The sequence below is a fragment of the Corvus kubaryi genome, unplaced genomic scaffold (assembly GCF_017639235.1).
Source record: "Corvus kubaryi isolate FWS band 111438036 unplaced genomic scaffold, C.kubaryi_AGA036_p1.0 split1-37296, whole genome shotgun sequence".
Taxonomy (NCBI): Eukaryota; Metazoa; Chordata; class Aves; order Passeriformes; family Corvidae; genus Corvus; species Corvus kubaryi.
The window spans coordinates 778,466-799,594 of NW_024582075.1; the positions used below are offsets into that span (position 1 = coordinate 778,466).

General features: G+C 37.4%; 1 protein-coding gene across 1 annotated transcript in view; it reads left to right on the forward strand.

Annotated features, from left to right (window-relative positions):
• The window catches only part of ZNF608 (zinc finger protein 608), an 81,450-nt gene that overhangs the window by 16,261 nt on the left and 44,060 nt on the right, over positions 1-21,129 (forward strand). The window contains exon 3 of the mRNA XM_042012869.1: positions 20,715-20,970. Coding sequence (XP_041868803.1) covers positions 20,715-20,970 — 256 coding nt within the window. The remainder of the gene's footprint in view (positions 1-20,714; positions 20,971-21,129) is intronic.

The following is a 21,129-nucleotide window of genomic DNA, read 5'->3' on the forward strand; positions in this document are numbered from 1 at the left end:
TAGTCTGGGGGGAGGAGGCAAGGAAACACTGCCCCACCTGGTTTCAATGGCTCCTGAGGATGGTAATAGAATACACTGCAACCCAGGACATCCTCTCTTCTTTTTAAGAGCAAGGTTTTTTTAATAGGCCTTTGTTTCAGTATCGTAATTAATTAGTTGACAGTTTCAAATGGTTAAGAATTGCTTGTGGTTCCTGCTTTATTGTTGTACAACATTTTTTTAAAGACCCACTTACTGGTGGCCTGTAAATTTGAAGATATCATTTTCATGAGTCATTGGTTTAAAGATCAAAGCCAAGAAAGCATTATAGCAGGAATGGAGTAACCTCTGCAGTAAATGTTGTTTAAGTTTCTTCAGTTAAAACTCACTTTTTCAGTAATTCATAATCTTTCAAAATTCTTACCTTCTGACTAGAATTTTCTGTGGCTTCTTCTCTTCATCACTGCTGTGAAAATGAATTTACAAAGTCTGAATAAGGAAATAGGTCCATAGGTCATGGAAAATAAATCATTTTATTTTACAGAACATCCCTGCTGTCAGTATCTTGGTAGGCAAAGCCTTCTGAGAAAATGTGCCATGATTATTTGTGTGGAAATTGGCTTGGATTTGATCAGATTATAAACCATCTGAAGAACATGTTTGGCCTGTGTAAAACAACTATTCCATTTTCCATCTTCAGTGGCTGTACTAATTTACATGGGAAAAAGAGTAGACATAGCTGAGTTCGGTAAATTGTGTCTGGTCATCTGTACTAATACAATACATTTCTAGTTTGATCTCCTTAACTTATAATAAAATGGACATTTTTATCCCTTTGGCTAGTGGCAAGTTTGTGTAAAGAAAAATCAAAATATGCATGAAAAAAAGAACTTGTCAGTTGTTCTTATTGAAATCCAGTATAGGAAAGTTTTTAGTGTACATTATATTGACTAATTTTCATAAGGGGACAAGGAAAAAGTTAATGAGCTTCAGGAGTGACCTTTTAAGTGCTTGGCAATGCTGTGCCTTGTTTCTTTACATATTGCTTGATTGAAGTTCACTGATGTGATATAAAATGTTGTGCTCTTCTTACGTATAAACAAATGTAGAGTGTGTTGCCAGTAGGTTGTTCTATTAAGAATGTATCTCCCTCCAACTAGGAGTCTACTAAGTAGTAACCTCAAGAAAAATATTCTTAATAGCACTTCTTTCTTCAGATTTAGTTTCTTCTGCATTTCCTGATCACAAGAATGAGATATAGTGCATGGAAAAGTGCTCCCAGCTGCATTTCCTAGTCACAGGCCACTTCACCCATTGCATTTAGGCACAGCAGCTGATTGCTTCAAAATGAGCAGCAACATGAGCACTGACATCTCTGCAAGAAGAATGCTGCTGTGAAAGTTACGTAAGAATTGTGTCTTTTATATGCAGTCTAATTATAAACATATTTGTATATGTTCATGCCCCCTTTGTGTTTTCCCTAGGCTCTGAAATGACTGTGTCTGTTGGAACATTAAACCAGGCTGTTATCTGATATCTGTTTGGTAAAATGAGCATTGACATATTTGACGTGATTGAAAGCAGTGTTCTTAGTGGCGATTAAAGACCTTTACATTATGTGCATGGCATTGTGATTTTGTTCACACTGTACTTTAAAATGTGTATAATGTGACTGGCAAAACTATAACACCTGTTTGTAATAAGAAATTTGCAGCAGGAAATTTTAAGGCAAAATGGTAGTAATTTTTGCATCTACTTAGACATATATAATTTCCTTGTTATTATTGCTTCTAACAGATACACAGTTGGTCTTCAGACTGCAAGTTAAAAATTATAACATTGAAATAAAAAGTGAAGTTTCATAAATTTTCAAAGCAAAATTACTCTTTTTTTTGTGGGTATGCATATGAAGCTTAACTACCAGTAGACAAATTCACTCCAGAATAAGTATTTCATTTTTGATAAATGTAGTGAAGTAGGACCATATTTTTCTTTATCATTAGTACCTTACCAAATGCTTGATGGACTTAATAGACTTGTTTGTATCCTTGGCAGAGTAAAAACCAATGATTAAGCAATGTTGCCCTGACTGTGGGTCTCAGTAAATTCAAAAGGAAATGTGCATTCTAAATCAACAATTATAAGACAAAGAAATAATTTAATCTCAGGATTTGGGAAAATTTGATTGACATTTTTTTATTTTTTGTTATTGTTTTTCTTGTACTAGAAGCCAAGGGTCTGGTAAAAGTCTGAGAAAAAGGAAGTTGCTGACATTAGCTCATTAGGATAACAATAGCTCTGGATAATATTTATGGTGTCATAAGAGCTCATCTTTCATATAATTATGTTTATCAACTTTTAATTCTTTCAGGAAGAGCCATGCTCTTTATTTATTTATGTATTTACAATATTACTTTCAGAACTGAACGGGGAATGAGTGGTGTGACTTGCACTAACAAATTTCAGTATTTTGCATGGGACAAGCCTTTGATAAGTTTAAGTATAGAGGTCAGAGCACAATTTTCTCTGTCCTGTTCGGCTTGCCATTGTTGTTGCTTTTGTGAATAAAAATCAGCTCCAAGGATGAAGAGTATGACACTTTCGTGGTTCATTCCTACACTTGTAGTATTTTCAGTGTTTTGACTTGGAGAAGGTCATTTGATCTGGAAGCCTTAAAGCCGGAAGTCAGTATACCAGGTTTGTCAAGTAATTAGGCTAATTTGTTTTAGTTGTTACTGAATTTGTAGAGCATTTGCTGACAGACCAGGCTATGAGCAGTGAGGAACTATTACTTAGAGATCAAGTAAATCTCCTTTTAAATTGCGGCTATATTTAAAATTAAACTTGTAGCCCACTTTAGAGTTGAATTACTGCATTTGTTGGTTTGGGGTTAAAGTTAGGCTGCACTTAGAGGAAACAGCATCTCCAAGACTAAGTCCTCTTACAGCACTACAGAAATTCTTCAATCTGGCTTTTCCACTGTGGAAGTGGGCTATGGTAAATCTTGTTTTCTTCAGCTCTGGACACAAAAGGTCATATTTTTGCTCAGTTCTCCCACAAAAGGAGCTCATGCAAAATAGTGTCTGCACAGGTCTTGGCTGTACCCTAGTCTTTGCATCTAGATAAGCAGTGAAGCTGTATCTGTGACATGGGTAGGAATGAAGCAGTGCCAGGACAACACTGTAAGCTGATGACCAGAGTATGCCTCAGCCTGCAGGTATCAGTGGAACAGTCTTGTTAGGTTTCTGAAAAAGAAACTTGAGCTGTAATACCATGTTCTAACAGCATCTCCCCAGAATACTATCAATACATATCACTGAGGAGTATTTCTACAAGGTGGGCCATTCTCTAGCCTGCTCCAAAAAGATGTCCAGGTGATCCACAATAGTGTGCTTTTTCTAACCTAGTGTCCAAGTTGACTAGGGTGAAAGGGGAGGGTATACAGACAATGTAAAGGGAAAGGCAGTGATCTTCAGAATAGGTGTGTTTGGGTTGGTGATGAGTACCTAGCTTTGATACCCTCATTTCTATTTACCTCAGCTGTAAAAAGGTATGTGACTGCAGCCTAAATCTGTTGAGTTTATTTGGCCATTTAAACTGATGTTTGGAATCTCCTGAATAAACAGAGCAATTTATTTTAAAAAGTAAGCTTTACATTTTTTCATAAAGGCCATCACGACTCAATGTATCATGCTTTCTCCTTCCCATGAGATGAATGATCATTCAGACTTTTCCTTGAATTTGTGAGATACTAGTTCCTTGCACACTGTAGTGCCTTCTAGTATTTTTCCCATCTTACTCCATATTCAGTGTTAGTAAAAGAGGTGGAATTTAAGAATAGAATTACCTCAAGACTCCCCTGTTCATTTGACAGATTGTGCATGAAGTCAAGTCTCTGGTTCCATGGTGTATTATGTCTGTCTCCCCTGTTGTTTCTGTGAGCTTCCCAGCTGGTTACTGAGGAGAGAAAAGTATTTCCAAATTAATAGGAAAATCTGTTGTGAAACCTCAAAAATGTACAGAAGTCTCGAGGGTAAGCTGTGTATCTGGAGCACTTTGTCAGGGCTTTCCTTTTTTAAAAGCTTTCATTAACCTGAAGGGATAGTGCTTGTAGAAACCTAATTGCTGAAATCCCTGTCTCCATTTGCTGTCCTGCTTTGGAGCTCTCCATCTCTTTAGCAGCATTTGAAATTCTTATCTGGCTGTCTGGTGGCTAAGTGCTCTGGATATAACTAGGAAGAATATCACAGGTAGCAAGGAGGACAGATTTTTCAGGCATGATGGTCAGAGTTGGAACTGAGTCACTTGATATAAATGAAGGTCACTTATCTAAGATTAAAATTCATGCTTACGTTCTTCAGGGAAATCTCTTGGAGTGAGGTTGGAGCGGGGGGGTGGAGATTGAACATCTGTTATCTGGCCATGAGGAGGGTTTTTTTTGTTTTGTTTTTTTGTTGTTTGTTTGGGGTTTTTTTTTGTTTGGTTTGTGGTTTTTTGTTGGGTTTTTTTTTTGTTTGTTTGGGGTTTTTTGTTTTGGTTTTTTGGGTTTTTTTTTTCAGGTTTTGTTGGTTATTTTTGGTGGGTTTTTTTTTGGGCCATAGTTTTCACACTTACCACCAGACTCTGGAAAACATTTTCTGTAGGTGGCACAAGATAGGAACACCCTTGTCTTTATGTTTAACAGTCTTTTGCTTCTTCATTGGTCTGTCGATTGTCTTGTGTATCCAGTGAATTAGTTTATGACAACTTATGGAAATAGGTAAGCATACAATTCCTAGTGTAAGTGATGCAATTTGACAGATTCTGTGTTTATGTGTAAATCTCTGCTGTTTAGGAGACAGGTGTGACATTCTTTTCCTCTGCATTTAATACACATTAACTAGCTTTCTATAAGATATTCAGTGATGAGGAAATTAAAAATCACCTCTTTGTAAAGGAAGAGGAAGCAAGTGAGTGTATGCCTTTGGCAAGGGAAAGGCAGTCTTTCCAATGACTCTGTTGCCCACTTGAAGCTGTAGCACAAAAGTGACTCTTGGCTATTTTGTCCCTCTGTGGCCTGAGCCAGATACTATTGGTGGTGCTGTGTTTAATGCTGAAATGTATCTCAGTAACCATTATAAATCAACAAATATTTGGAAGTTCCTTCCTGTTAGATGTGTTTTCACAGTGCAGAGAAGGCTATGGCACTAATTGTTGAAGAGTTAGTTTTTTCTTCAGTATGCCGGTGTTTCCATATAGATGCTTATGTGTGTAGTTACTTGGATTTCAAGCTATTTTCATCGCATCAAGAGAAGCCTAAGAAACATAAGAGATGTATACTGGCTGTGTAAGTACTGAGGGCTGAAATCAAAACACTATCTTTCTTTCTTGGTTACAGTTAACCTCTGGTTGAACTCTTGACAGCTCAAACTGGCACCAGCCCCATTTCTTCCAGAGCTTCCTCATCCAAATTTGTACATGCAGATATGTGGGAGTTACTAGGATGATGACAGGTGCCATTTACAGGACACTGGAGGTCTAGCTTGATTGACCTGACCTGAGAAATGTGCTTTAAGTAGCCGTAGAGACAAAGGTATTTAATGTGTGAGGCAAACAAGCCTAGTAATGACAGTAGTTTCCAGACTGTTTTCCTTTGTCTAGCCTAATTAAATATCCAGAGAGTTGTTTTATAAGCTATGTATTGTTCAGAGAGCCATAGTTACTTCCATAAAAGTAAGCTTAAAGAAATGTGCATAATTGGAGAAAAGATTGTGGTGGCATGGGTGTGGCTGCAAATCTTGAGTTTATAGACAGGGAAGCTGTCTTTGGTTTGCCCGCAAAATCTGTGGTTAATCTAGTGGATAATAACGTAGCTTTTGATTATCAAACAGTTTCAAAGTACGGTGACACAATGTTTGTTTCCAAGCTGTTAACTTTCTGAAAAGTCACTGTATCTCGCTTAATTAATAATGTTATAGGGTCAGCATGTTGCTCGATAAGCAAATTCATCACATTAATTAAAACGTGAGTGTTGTGATCTTAAAATACAGTTATCTGACCTTTTAAAAGAACGGCTTGTGTGCTACTCCGTGCCACTGTTATAATGAATTAGAAATAAAAATCTAATAATGAGTATGTTTTCTTTCTAGTGAAACTAAGTATGGAGATCTTTTCCTTGTGTGTCACTGCTGTTACAGTCAAGCGTGTTGTCAGTATTAAAATTTAAATACCACCTCCTCCTCGGTGTGATGACCCACCCTTAAGGGGAAGGTGGGTCATCACACGCACTCATCACCGCTGAATAAAGTTGTTTTTGATTGTAACTTTACAGATTAGCAGTTCCTTAGTTCCCATATTGCTGTCCAAAGCACAGGGGTAGCCTAAAATGGCTGCAGATTACGATGTATGGCTGCTCTTGTGAAGCTGCAGCTGTGAATCTCAAAGAGGATGTAACCATGCAGAATCGCTCTTTTAGATGGTCATTAGCGCTGCATAAGTACAAGCCTCTTTTTCAGAGAGCATTTATTCTTCACGGTTCTTCTACTAGTATGTGATGGCAATGTCATTTGCCAAGCATTGAATAACAATGAATGTTTTATTGAAGTACAGTATTCTGAACCAGTGCTTTTTTTAAGCTGTTTAAGTGCTTAATTTTCGTTTGACTGCTCCTTTTCATGCAAATGTGAGTGTAGCAGAAAAATCCAATACATCCTTCTCCCTTGTGCTTGTGTGATGTATTGGACTAAGCTGAAGGCTTGTGTGTGGCAGAAGGAAACACAGCATAATTTATCAGTTATCCACTGGCACTCTATCCTATTCCGGTTTTAGTTGTCTTTTCTTCAGTTTGTTTAGAACAAACATGTGCAAAAAACCAAAGCAAACAAAAAAACCCCGAAATTTTTCTGTGTGATACTAAGGTAAAAAGCAAGTCAAGAAACAGTCTCTTCCTTGCCCTTAAAATTCCCGTCAAACAGAGAAAAAATTAAGCACAATATTCCTTTTTTGTGAATGAAAAGTGGAATTAGGTCTAAATATTTCAATGCATGGTTCTTTCACTCTTCTTCCAAGGACCAAGTTGCACGTGGAGGCATTATAACTTCATTTATGAAGGGCAGGTTTTTAATGTTGTTAGCATCTACAGCTTTGGCAAGATTTTTTTGAACAGGCTAGCACCTACTTTTGCCATTATGAGGATCTGAGGCTAAACTCATGCACCCAGTCTGCTTTGTCCTTTTGAGCATCTGGCCCCTTGTTTTGATTTGTGAGCTATCTTGAAAATCTGGCATCAGTCCTGGGGTTTAAGTTCTAATTAAATAAAGTACACAGTCTGGCCATAAGCTTTGCAATACACTGAGGAAAGGAAGAAGTGGGAAAAAAGCTATCTTCCTTTTATAGTCAGTGAAATTGAGATGGCGAGACTACAGAGTTATTGAAAATAGACAATATATTTCCATGCTGAATATTTCTTTCAAAAATGGCTTTTAGAGCTTACATACAGACCAAACCAAACGTGTCTGTGTTCTCAGAATTCCTAGGTTTTAATACCACAGAGCAAGTTATGACATTATGGCATGAAAATTAGCCATGCCATGCCATAGTCCAATACATCATTGTATCCATTCCTGTATTATCATCAGACTCTTTACCATGATTTGGGAATGCAAAGTAATTTTCACTTGTTTGGGGGCAGAACAACAGATACTGTGCTTGTTCCGTGGAACAGTAAACAAATACTTGTCAGAATTCAAGTGCTATGATACTAATTTTAATAAAACATGTGATCTTTCCTTCCTAACTATAAACAGTATCAAAAGCAAGTGGTCAGTCTTCAGGAGATACTCAAATTAATCCAGTCTAATGTCTCTTAAATATGTACTTCTTTGCTATGTAAGAGCAGAGAACTTTCTATATTATGCGTATCGAGATCAAAGAAGCTTGTGTTTATCTGATTCTTTTTGCCATTTTTTTCTCTATAGAAAAGCTAAGTTGAAATGTAAGAATGTGTATGAAGTTCTTTGCTTATGTTCAAAGGTCCACTAGTTCTACCTCTGTATCTTGGGTGTATGATTTTTCCAGAGTCTGTGTGTGTGTGAGCCTTCTTTCTCTATCCTCAAAGAAGCAATGCATCTTCAGGTATCTTTGATCCATTTTCTGGTTGGCCATTAGTCATATTGATTCTCCAGTGATAAAGGAAGCTTTGTTCTCATTGCAGTTTTAACAGTTCAGTGTCAAGGTCTGTCACATAAACACTGTTGACATCAAAGATAATTAGCAAAAATGTATAATTTTGCAAAAATACAAACTCAGTTATATTTCACCTTTTGTATTTGAGATCAGGAAAGGAAAACTGAGCAGGTTGGTTTTAATATCCAAGAGGAGGGAAATTCCAGGAGCAAATGAAAACAAAACAGCTTCCTCAAAATTGAAAAATAAACATGTCCTTAATCTGAAAGTAGCGATTTGAACTACTTTGTTCACAGGTAGGCTTTGAACTAAAATACTGTTTACATACATATTGAGAACTGTTGTCAACCGGTGCACTTCTATTTTATTGTAGTACAATGCTTGCTTTAATCCATTTAATCCATCCAAGAGTCAGTCCAATGAGAAGGAAGGGAAAGGCAGCAGAGGTGTAATAAACACTGATTTAATTTTTACAGCACAGTACATTATAGAACTATAAAATTGTGTGATTAGCCAACTCATTAACACTGTCTTAAAGCAAATAAGTGTTTAGAGCTTGACACACTTAGTGCTGAAAACCTCTCTAATAGTAAATTTTAAAAGTAACCAGTGTTGCTTGGAATAAAGATTGTGCTGCTGTGCATCATCAGGAGCTCTGTATTAGGGCTCTCATCCAATGATTCCATTTGAATGCATTCCCTGTTTTACAGCACTCCTGTCTGTACTGCTTTGACACTTCCTTGAGAGTGGTGCCATGTAGAACCTGCAGCGCACTTGTACAGGACTGCCACAAAAATAACTTAATAGATTTAAGTACTGCCTTCCACTTTATAAAAGGGTTTCTTTTCACTTGCTCTTTTGTCCTGCATTTATTGGTAGTGACTTAGGAGGCATAGTAACAGCCAATATGAGTCATTGCAGTCACCTAAGTCTGTACCTTTCTGGTAGAATCCCATTGATCTAGTTGCTGAGTTAGTTGTTTATGCCCTTAGCATTTTCAGTGGTGATCTAGGAGAGATCTAATTGCCTGGTATGAGACATCTGAAAATTCCCAGATTTTTGTACATAGACTGCTTATGGAGTGCTTTTTGAAAATGATGTATTTGAGCTGAAAATTTAGAAAGTCTTGACCCCTTTTGGAAGAGTCTAAAAATAGATAAACAGTCTCTTTTTAATTTGCTAGATACTGGGAGGCCACTCCTGTCAAACTTAACTCATGTCACTTTCCAAATTAACTCCAACATTTGGTATTAGTTTGTATTAGTTCTTTCAAATTTGAAAACAATGTTAGAGAATGCTTGGAAAACAAATTTACTGTCTCAGCCAGCTTAACAAAGACATATCATCTCAATAAATTTAACTTTTTTTTAATCAGATTTTTTTTTAAAAGTAATTATTAGCTATACAATGGTGAATCACTTTCTTGTTTTAATCCTGTGCTTACATAGTTACTGCTTTGGAAGAGATCTGCCTGATGAATGTTTCCCCAGGTTGGCTTTTAAGCAATTGAATTGTAAGATCACTAGTTGTTACAGAATGACAGAAAGAGGGAACACACTGAAATTAACATCTTGAGATGTTTTAGGGTGAGGCTCATAGCACACTGGGTTTTTTTGGGTATATATCAGAGATAATTTTTTAAAACAGATATATTCCAAAAACATGTCTAAGACAAGATAAAATGTATTTCTAAAATAGTGTCAGCCATTGAACCTACAGGTGATCTATCTTTAAGGGCCTGTTGTGTTCCAGGCATTGCTTTTGCTATGGGAAAATAAGTGTAAACCTGAGTGAGCAAGGGACTCTCACACACAGTATTAGGCTATGTGATTTAGCTCAGTGATGCTTAATCACATGAGTTTAGGATGTTACATTTCTCTAGCAGAAGTTGCCATCTGCATGTGCTGACAGAATGATTGTGGGAGAGAATTCTGTCCCCTTTGGTGCAAAGCACACATGGAGCCTGTGGTTCCACCTCTGGAGAAGCCAATTTCAGACTGAGCTGTCACTGCCACGCTCTCTCATGGACCCTGTACAATGAACTGATATGTCAAGATGAATGCCACCAAAAGTGTGAGACAAGGTGCGGGATTTAGGTCAGATCCAAGTTGTCCACAGGTTTGGATGTTAGAGACACGAGTACTGCTACAAGACTGTACCCTTAGTGAAAGTTGTCATTACAAGTGTCCCTGGAGCAGTAAAGCTGTGGAAGCTAGCAGTGCCATGGCTGCCTGAACAAACAGTCTGGGGCTGATACCTCTTTAGTCCAGCTGTTTACTAAAGGAGGAGTTCCACAATATGAATCTGGTGCTTGACATACTTGGTGCCTTTATGTGCTTCCTTGAGTAGTTAAGACCCTCTTAGCTGTGTCAATTTGACTAACAGTATGCCATCCTGAAGTAGGATATGAGATGTGTGGTACTCTACGTAAGAAAAGTAAAGGGAATGATTGTCTGGAAGACCACAGCAAAGTGGGAACTGTTAAAATTTGTTTATGTCAGAACAGAATATGTACTCTGGAGCTGTGCCTAGAGCTACTGGCTCTGGGACAGCGAAGAGTCTAAAAGGTTCTTGCTTCTTGCTTCCTCTTTGCTCAGAGGTTAATTACTAGCAGTAACTGAGATAGCTTGTATAAAGGTAGCTCTGGAAAATCTCTACAAATAAATTCTCTCTTCCCTTAGATACACAGTATTGGTAGGATTGGATTCAGGTTTTTTGCAGCCATGCTGTGAAACCTCTCTATTTTTAGACCCTCGAGTAGAGTCCAGAGAGAGCAGACAGTGATGGGACTAAACCATCCAGCTGAAAGTGCTGCATTTAAAATGTCAGCAACAAGTCGTTTGAGGTCCATCTTCATAGGCATGTTTACTTTTGTACAGAGGAATAACTGTTCCCGTTGGAGTTACATTCTTGGCTTGTTTCCATACATTTATATGCAAGAAGAGTAAACCTCTAGTCAACTACACTCCATAGAAGTCGTTAAAAAAGGCATAATTGTGGATTTTTTTTCCCCACACACATTTGAAGACCAAAATGAACCTGAAAATGAGTTGGTAGTATTTCTACTTCAGTTTTTCAAAGTCATTAGCAATACAGAGTAAATGGATGCCTTTAAGTCTGGCTAATTTGTATATAATGGTAAATAGATCTGAGGATGAGAAAAGTCATCAAACACTTCGGTGTATGGATATTAATTTCCAAATATCTGAATAATGGTTGCAGGATTGATGCGTTCAGGAAAGGAACACACAGAACTTGTTGCCTTTGTCCACCAGCTAGAGCTTTTCCAGCCTTTCACAACTTCCCATATGTTAATGAAAAACATTTTCCGAGAAATTGGCCGCTTCGTGCTTTGTAACTAATGCCAGCTTTTTCATGGACCAGTTCAAGGCAGAGCAAAGGGAAAAATGCCTTGTTTTAGTGCATGAATTACTCTGACAAGCTTTCACATCGCCCCTCCTCTTATTAATATTCTTTTTGATGTGAGCTTGTAAAACAGAGGATTGGCTGTTAATCTCTGGGATCTCAAGGGCTTTTGGCAGTGGCCCATAATTGATGTGTTCACATGGCTGTTGTCTGACTACTAATGATTAGACAGCAGTGTTATCTCCCAGCTAAATCAGTGTTGCTTATAAATCACACTTGATAAAGTGCAGTTTCATTTCTTCAAAGGGTCTGTGCATGTCTATATAGTTTGATGCAACTGCCAGAGCCATTTCATGATTTTGTGACAGGTTAGATTAGGTTTATTTTTATGAGCAAGATATTTGAATTTCTACCAAGCATTCAGAAATGTTTTTGTTTTTTGGGGGCTTTTTCTGTCTTTGTTTTAAGTTTATTGTGCGTGGGTAGAATAGAAAGGATATGCACAGTTAGGGCAGACCATCCTAGAAAGTGCAAGTAACTGGAGAATATAACACATGAAAAGTGGAGTACTTGGACGGTCGAATTCTTTTGCTTTGTTTGAACAGAGAGGGAGCTTCATTTGCAGTAGGTGTTGATCACTCTGTTACATTATAAAAATAGTCTGTGAGAGCATAAGAAAGGACATATGGAAACACAAGGTATTTCAACAATGGTGTCTGGGATTTTCTGGGTGAAACTGGGTCCTTTGCATGCCTCCCTTCTTTTTCAGCAGAACAGGAATGATAAATCCTTTATAAAACTCTTCAAATAAAAACTTCTGGTTTTGGGCTCCTAGAGAGCATGCTAATGAGGATCTTAAGGTACTAAGGCAAAATCAATAGGCAAAAATGTTGAGATAGGGACATGAAAACAGAGATCTCAAGGTGACCTGAATACTCAGCCACTGAAAGGACAAGATTTGTCTGTCTGTTAGGTAACCTGTAATCAGATAACTTGGTGCTGATAGTGAGGATGCTCTCATGAAAAAGAACTAAATCTGGGTTTCTCCTCTCTGCCCAAACTGAATGACCTCAGAATTGAGGCAATTAGGTCAGAAAATTTTGAAAGGTCTTTCTTGCTGACTTTGGTTCTTGTATTTGCCTTCATATTGTAAGATTAATCCTTCAGTCTCATTATTAAGGGTATTGAACACTTTGTGTCAGAAACCGGCGCCAACCCAATAATTTGGAGAGAACAGATATTAGTGGTTTCCTCCTCTCAAGGATTATTTACCCTTAAAAAAATCTTTACTGTACATGTATTATTTTTGGAATTTTTTTAGAGCTCTTATTTGAAATGCTATCTACTTTTCTCCCTGGTAAAACAACCACTACAGTCCAAGCGCTGCCCACAGTTATGCTTCAGTGGACCTACTCTGGATTTATACCAGTGAAGGTGTACATCAGCTGGGAAAAAAAAGTCTTGTCATGAATTGTCTTTCCTGAAGACACTGTAAATAGATCAAACTGCATTTGAGAATAAAGACTTTAACTAGATATCCAACAGTGGGCAATTTCAAGGAGAGCTAAACAATAACGCTTCAGCTCCTTTTTCAGTTGAACTGTCACAATGAAAAGGAAAGCTGAAGGGTCATTTTAGAAATTTTCCTTTAGTGACTTGCTAAATAATCATGAATGTGTATGTCCCATTCTTGAAAGTAATAATACTGTCTTGTCCTTTAAGTAAAATTATGACACAATATCCTACACTTGGTACTGTTTGTAGCTAATAGTGTGAAGTTAGCCTAAGGAATATAGAAAAAAACCTAACTGATATGGATCCTACGCGCTATCAAAAAGCACAAGGAGACCTCTAGAGCAATAATACAGGAATATATTAGTCAAAGACCCACATGTCTTGCCTAAAAAGTCTAAGGGCTTTTTAAATTAAAAATTTTAGGGTCTGTAGACATCAATAAATATGGGGCCATTAAGTCAAATGCTTAATTTTCAGAACATGCTGAAAATGCCATCCCTAAGAATGTAGTCAGGCATGTTAAAGCTTTTGGTATGCATAGGCCATCAACAAAGTTCAGTTCTGCTTGTAAGAATTATAGAAGGTCTTTGACAACCTTTTGGAAGAGAAATTAGTTTAGACAATTTTTCTTAACAAAAATGTACTGAATTCAGGGAGCAACAGCCTGAATCATAATGTGTGCAACTTTGCACTCGCAAAGTGAGTGTTCAGCAAGTGGGTAAAAGGCAGCAGTGGGCTGTTGACATGCAGAAAGTCAAAAAAGTACAATGAAGCCATTTCTCTTCTGAGTTTTGTTTGCCACTTTATTATACATTGTCCTGGAGTCCTGGAAAAACTCCAGAAGTTTTATTGAATGTCTTATGTTCTTGTACTCCGAAACAGCTGAAATGGCAGCTCTTCCACGAGGCTGTGGTTGCATCATCAAGTAACTGAAACCATCTTTTGGTAGTGGAGAAATTCTGCTATGGAGTCATAGAGTCATGATTTGGTTGGACATTAAGAATGAAAATTTGCAGTGGAGCAGTGAAATGATGATGCAATCAAATTAAATATTATCTTCCTATATACCATTAAAAATGAGAAAATTTTCCTTAGTCTGTTGGAGTCTTGATCTGTCATAGAGCAACCATGCCTTCTTTCTCGGGTTGAAGTCTTATATGTGTTAGAAATAAACATTTGAAAACTGAGGGTAATATTTATTTATAATGCTATGAGATTTATGTAAGCAAATAACATATCTATTTTCAGGCTCAGAACCCTGGAAGGTTGACTGTGGCAGAAACTTTGGAATAAAAAGAACTGATTGCCATTGTTAAAATGAAAAGTTTTTTTCTTTAAAATGAAAAGCTTTTAAAGGGTCATATAACTTCATAACCCTCATAACATTCATAACCCTAGGAACCTAGCCATCACCAGTAGGTGGACATGCCTTGGTTTTTGCCATATTCAGTTGCATGACACTGACAGATACTGGACATCATTCCGCAGTTTCTATCTAGCCCCAGACAATCCAGAGAAATAGCTTTCTTGACTATTCAGAATAATTCCTTTCTTAATTGTGGACTACAGTGTACCTCTCTACACAGGATAGATATCTTGAGTGAATTTCAGTACTTGTTTATTTTGTATTAAAGCTTAGCAAAGCATAATGGCTGACTGAAGAAAAGTTTGGAAGTGCAGACTGAAGAGCTGACCAGGAGAAATCAAGACTCAATGCAGAAAGGTGTTCTAGAAACAATTATCTCAATGAATGTGATTTACTTAGGCTGAATGAGGAGAAATGTCTCTACGAGAAATTTGCAGGTGGTGATCTGGGCATCCTCCCAGGACTCTGCCAAGTGTTAGAGTTGACATACAATTTTTCACAGACACAGCCTTGGCAAAAGGATATCACTGGCAGCTGTCAAATGCTAATCTTTCTCACAGTAAAATATGTGAATGGCTTGGGAAATCCCAATCATCTGAGCTAGAATGGGAGATCCAAGAGAGGACAAGGAAGTTTCCTTGCCTTTTGTTCAGCACTGTTGTCCTGCATTAGACCCTACTCAGAACTTTGGCTTTTCATCATAGGCTTCATTAATGCTGTTCTAAAAATAAAATACAAGCATTATCATGTCTTTGGAGGTGCTGCAGATACATAATGTCACATAGTCACATAAGGTCTGAGGAGGTCTGGAGGTCACCCTGTAAAAAGAACATGCAACTGTGAAAAGATGAGTTTGCAGAACTCTGTGTGCTGGTCAGCGTGGCTGATGTGAGTGGCAAAGAATATTTTGGGTACAAGGGGGACTTTTTTTCCTTGTTCCCCATATTGAAAGTTTAGTAGCAGAGTAAGAGTTATAAGTGGATATTTTTTTAGCTTAATAGCAACTGTTCAGAATACTGAAATCATTCCAGATGTGAGTGATTTGCTGCTTTACTAGGGAAAAAAGTGTCAGTTCTGTTAATGCCTTTTTTCTCTCTCCAGCTACTCAGTTGATTGGAGAAGTTAATTTTAAGAGTAGGAAATACTTGGAAACTGCAAGTAGACGCTACTTGTGTTACTCAGTTCAACAAAATTACGCATCGCGTTTCTTGTTCATAATACAATATTTGTAAAGTATAAGCATTTAAAAAAATATTCCCAAACAGAGGTTTCAAAGTGTGAAACTTGGCTGAAATTTATCAGTTTGAATCATCTTTGTTGTTCTTTTATGTTTAAGCTCTTGTGATTCTCAACTGGGTTCACCAAAATAACTAATTTTCGTAGTATCTCTGATCTTCCTGAGTTTTGAATGTAAAGCTTGTAATAGATATGTCTGTCCTATGGCAGAAATTCCCTTCTACATCCATGTCTTACAGTATTTCTTTTTTTCTATGCTGTCATTTATGGCATTGACTTTTTTCCCCCTCAACAATTTGATGTAGAACATTTGAAGAAAACAAAATATCATTTCTGTTAAGCATGATATCACAATGCTTCTGAGTTGGCCTCTGATATGATTTATAGGCAAGAAATACTGAACTGAGATTTAAATGGGATCTTTCAGACAAAATGGAGATTTTTCATAGTGGTAATTCCTGTCACATGGTAGAATATGAAGGAGTAGCTTTAGGTTTTGGATATGTAAATTCTCTGTAGGGCAAGGTGTGTAGCAAGAGGAGAGTTGAAGATCAGTGAGATGTTTGGAAGTGCAGACATGCTTCTGAGCACACAGGCATTTTTCTCATGTCACATTCTCCCATATTTGTTTTCTTCCAAAGGAGTTACATTCATTTCATTAAAATTACTTCTGATTTATGATGTTGTGCATGAGATTACAGTGAGGTCTTCTGGGGTCACTGTTGCTTTAGAAAATCAAGATGGAGGCAGGTATACCTTATGTAAAAAAAGGCTAGTCTCCTTTTCACTGTAAAATCTAGAGAAAGCAATTTTTAGGACTCAAAACTTCCAGATAGGGCTGAATTCCTTTATTTCCTGTTTTCCTTTCCAGACACAGTGATTCTGTGAAGTATTAATTCAAAACTGTAAAGAACTTCTCAATGTAATTTTCAGAGTTGGAAGTTTCTTAGTCCTTTCTGTCTTCGTGTTGTTGTCTTTGAGAGGGAAGATTTAGGTTTGCAAAGGGCCAGGCTTTGGTTTTCAGTTAGACTCTATAATAGGATTCAGATCTTCTTTTCACATTCTTTCTATTAGTGCAAACATTCCCACTGGGAATGCTTTCAGTATTTTTCTTTTTTTCTCCATTTAAAAATAAGTGCTTTCTGGGAAGGGCTTGTACTCAGACTGAAACCTTCTCCTCTGCCTTTCTTCTGGCTGTGTTGGTAGATGGATTAAATGGCTTTTGGCATATACATTTCAAAATCACCTGGTGTATGACACTGCAGTAGTGTATGACCCACTTTGGCCTTAGATTGGTAGACCACGTTATCGTTGATACATATCTTCAAAGATACACCTTCATGAAATCAGGAAGGTGAGTTTTGATACACAGAACTTGATTCCAGCATGTAAAGTGCCTGAGTAACTGAATGGCAACCTTGCTTATTAGAAAGTCTTGTCTATTTCTTGTTAGTACGATATTTCCTTTCTTTTCCATGTGTGCTTCCTCCTACTGACAAATGTTATGCAGCCACCAAAATAGACTTTTTTTTTTTTTTTTTTTTTTTTTCTTTTCTTGTGGTAAATGTTCAGATAAAGGATTGCTCCATGGAGCAGTGACTAGATTGTTTGGCAGGCAGTCTTCATTTTCTGTGAGCTTTCTGCTACTAAGCATCATAGCTCTCTGATACGATCAAACACTTGGCAGTGGAAAACTGCCATGAATAACACTGCAGCTTTGTAGCCTTTGTCACCAATCAGCTCTCAAAAGCTCTTGGAACTAGGTGAAGAAAATATTGCTTGAATATTTCTGTCTTTTTGTACTCCTTTGATTATGTGTCTAAAGAGAGCATCTATGTAAATAACCTTCTTCAGATTCAGATTTTCAATCTCATATTGGAATCTCTTGTGTGATAAACAGCAAGGCTACTGTTCAGTATGCGCCAACACCTGGGAATAATAATGAAAAAATAACAGTGAGAAACTGCAGAGCATCTGTTCTTGACATTAACTTTCCTCAGTTTGACAGACTGCCACCACCAGATGTTAGTCTTATGTGCCTTTTTTTCCACTGGAGATGGCGGCCTTCCTGCCTCTCTTTGCCTCTAATAGCTTACATCAGTGCCCTTTGGAGAATTCATGAAAACGATTGTGTCACCACAATGATCTCTAAGAACCACGACTTTGCAGTGCTGTTACGATTATCAAACAAGATGGGATAATTTTAAAACATGGAAATCTGGAGCAATGTTTAAGCTTAGTATATTTTTTTTCTTTTGAGTAAGGTCATATATGTGCAATGAACAGGTACCTCAGGGACAGTAAATGTCCACTTATTTCTCAGCCAAAGGTTTAGTGTTTTAATTCACAGAGAAACAGCCCCGTTTAGTGCAAGCGCTCCTATTTGGCCTTGTCCTGGGTGAACATTTCTAGTGGAAAACACGAACGTTTATTAATGGCTCTAAATAAACCAGACCTGAGTACAAATATTTGTTACAAAGAACTTAATAGGATACACTGTCAGATCCATGCTTTCGTTAGCTCCCCCTCACTGTTTATAATACTCAAAAATGGAAAACACATCTGTCAGTTTAGTCTACATTCACTTAAAACATTGGCTAGTTTAGTATGACCACAGAAAACACTTTGGATTTTTTTCCTCTGGTTTTGTGATGAGTATATTTTACGGAAAAATGATGTTGCATTTGTAGTAGGAGGTTTTGCACAGCTTTACAAAACACCATGTAAACTGTCAAACAGGCTATTCATCAGCATTTTTTGGGTTTATAATGGGATGTGGCTTAGCTTTTCTTAAGTGCTAGGCTCCATTTACCTGCCAGTTACTGATCCCAGTTCTCTTCTGGCTTGAAGTAAGGTATGTTAAGAACTCCTAAATTATGCCTGGGGTACAGATTGACCCTGTTTCACTGACAGAGCACCATTACACAGCCAGTGCCAGGGAGCAGGGCTCTGTGCCATCCAACCGTGTGCCTCCACTTGGCAGCAGACAGCAGGAGCTGTAGAGCGTAGAATCAGTGTCTCCCCACGCACGGCATACACAGTTATGGTTTTGTGTGATGTGTGCTATTAGATACTGCAAGAAACAGCTGCTGCTGGGGGTCAGCTGATATTTGACTTTCCTGTGTGCATTCAGGTCTGCTCTGCAAAGCATTCTGCCTGTGCTTTAACTGTGCAGCTCTGTTGGCATAAAGAGAAGAATAAAGACATCATTGCTTGAGTGCATTGTTCCTATGCCACAGGAGCTCTGCTTTAACCAGTAGAATGTTGACAGTATTAGTAGATTTTTACCCCTTAGGGACGCTTTTAGTATTTATGTTTTGCTTTGGGTTTGGTGGTGTGGGGTTTTTTGTTGTTGTTTGTTTGTGGTTTTTTGTTTGGTTGGTTTTGGTTGTTTTGTTTATTTGTTCTGGTTTTTTGGTTGGGTTTGTTTGTTTGGGTTTTTTTACTTACCTTGAACCTGAAGATTTCATTCTAAATAAAAAGAATCTCCTCTAAATTAGGAATACTTTGGAGAAGACTGTGATTATGGGTCCTTCCCCTCTCCTGCCTAGTTCTAATGTAATTGAGAACAGAATCCAGGCTGGTCATACTAAGATCATACAAAACATTTTTACAACATTTATTGAGAAGTGTTCAGCACACATAAGGCTTGCATACACAATTAAAAGCCTTGACTCTCAGTTTGAGTCAATGAATAATGCTAAAAGCAACAGAATTGTTACAAAGGCCAATAGTAACAATTGTTACAATTTTTAAAAAGGTCTTCCTAATTTGTCATTTTATTTTCTCATTATGAAAAGTGTCCATTTGATGAAGTGAGCTGATCTATGATACATGTATAACACCTATTAGTTTGTCCTTTTCTTTGTATCCCCATTTTGCTTTACAAGAAGGCAAAATGAACTTTGATCTACATTAAGATACATTTCAGCAAAACCTAGATGATGTATGGTGAGTCATTATGTCTTTTCTGTTGAGTCTTCTTACAAGGTCCAAAATTAAAAACATAGTCTTGAAGACATCTGATCATCTATTTTGATGCAGCTAAAAAGCAGCTGTTTTTTAAAAAAATTATTATGCTGAAGAGTGGTTTCTTCAGGTGATATCTGTGATCCAGTGGGCCAAATGAACATGAGTTCCAGGTGGTTTAGGTAGTTGAATGGGCACACTCACATCCTTATCTAGCTGTCTTTTATGTGACAAGGGATGTTAGAGCCCAAGTGACATATCGAAAACCTTCAGCCATATCTTTACACAGAAAATCTGCTATTGAGGAGATTGGAAGTTATACGGGAGAGATGATGATGATGATGAACGTCTTCAGTTCATATGCAGATATTGTCTCTGTGAATTGTCTTGTGCATAGACTGATTGTCTGGCAGGATGTATTCTTCTAAATATGCATTTTGGAAACCCTGAGAAATTAGATGGTTTGGCTAGATTCTTACAAAAGTCCTCATCTGTTATTCCAAGCAGAAAGATCTAAATGTTGTCTGTAAGGTATTAGGTGGGTCATCCTAATGTATTTTAAATGATTGGATGACAAGAGATTGTATTTGCTGCCGTATGGATATTAGAATTGTTCCAACTACTAATTTCTCTATGATACACATGAAAGAATGGCACTTGTGTCTTTGTACTGTCTTTATAAATGTTTTTCTTTAAATAGAAAATGAAGTTCCCAGTTCGCAAAATTAATTTCCATCCACAAATCAGTCTCTGTCAGTGCCAAGAAAAAAGTAAACTTAATCCTTGCTTTAAAAACTTATTATTTCATACTAACAGTCTATGACAACAGGGAATAGTCTAGTAGAAACTTAGCAAGTTGCCTTGTTTAGCGTGTATGATAGATATTTTTGTACTTAATTTTTCATGTGCAGCATTTGGGCTAATGTCAAAAGATTGGAACTCATAAGACTGAAATTACCTGTGATACACCAAATCCCTACATAAAGAAATGCAGTCTTGGCAAACTGGGCTTCTTATACTTTTTAAAAAATTTATTTATGTATTTTATTTTTATTTTATTTTACTTTTAGTTTTTTAACTCTCACAGCACCATTATAGTAAGTTTGTCTGTTGTTTTCAGGTTGATCCCCTGTTTACAGTGCCTGCACCTCCACCTCCGATTTCCAGCAGTATCACACCTCAGATTCTGCCTTCCTACTTTTCCCCATCTTCATCCAATATTGCAGCACCAGTCGAGCAGCTTTTGGTACGGACACGTTCAGTGGGTGTAAATACTTGCGAGGTTGGAGTAGTTACAGAACCCGAATGCCTTGGACCCTGTGAGCCTGGGACCAGCGTGAACTTGGAAGGAATTGTGTGGCATGAAACTGAAGAAGGTAAATTGTTTTTTCCATTAGGTTTTTCTGTGAGATTTGTTGACAAGGATACATGCTGTATCGGCCTGGGTGCTAACTAAAGGCTTGCTCATCTGTTGGGACACCATTATATACAATGACAGTCACAGCTTTACAGCTCAGCTAGTGAGTTTTTATTTT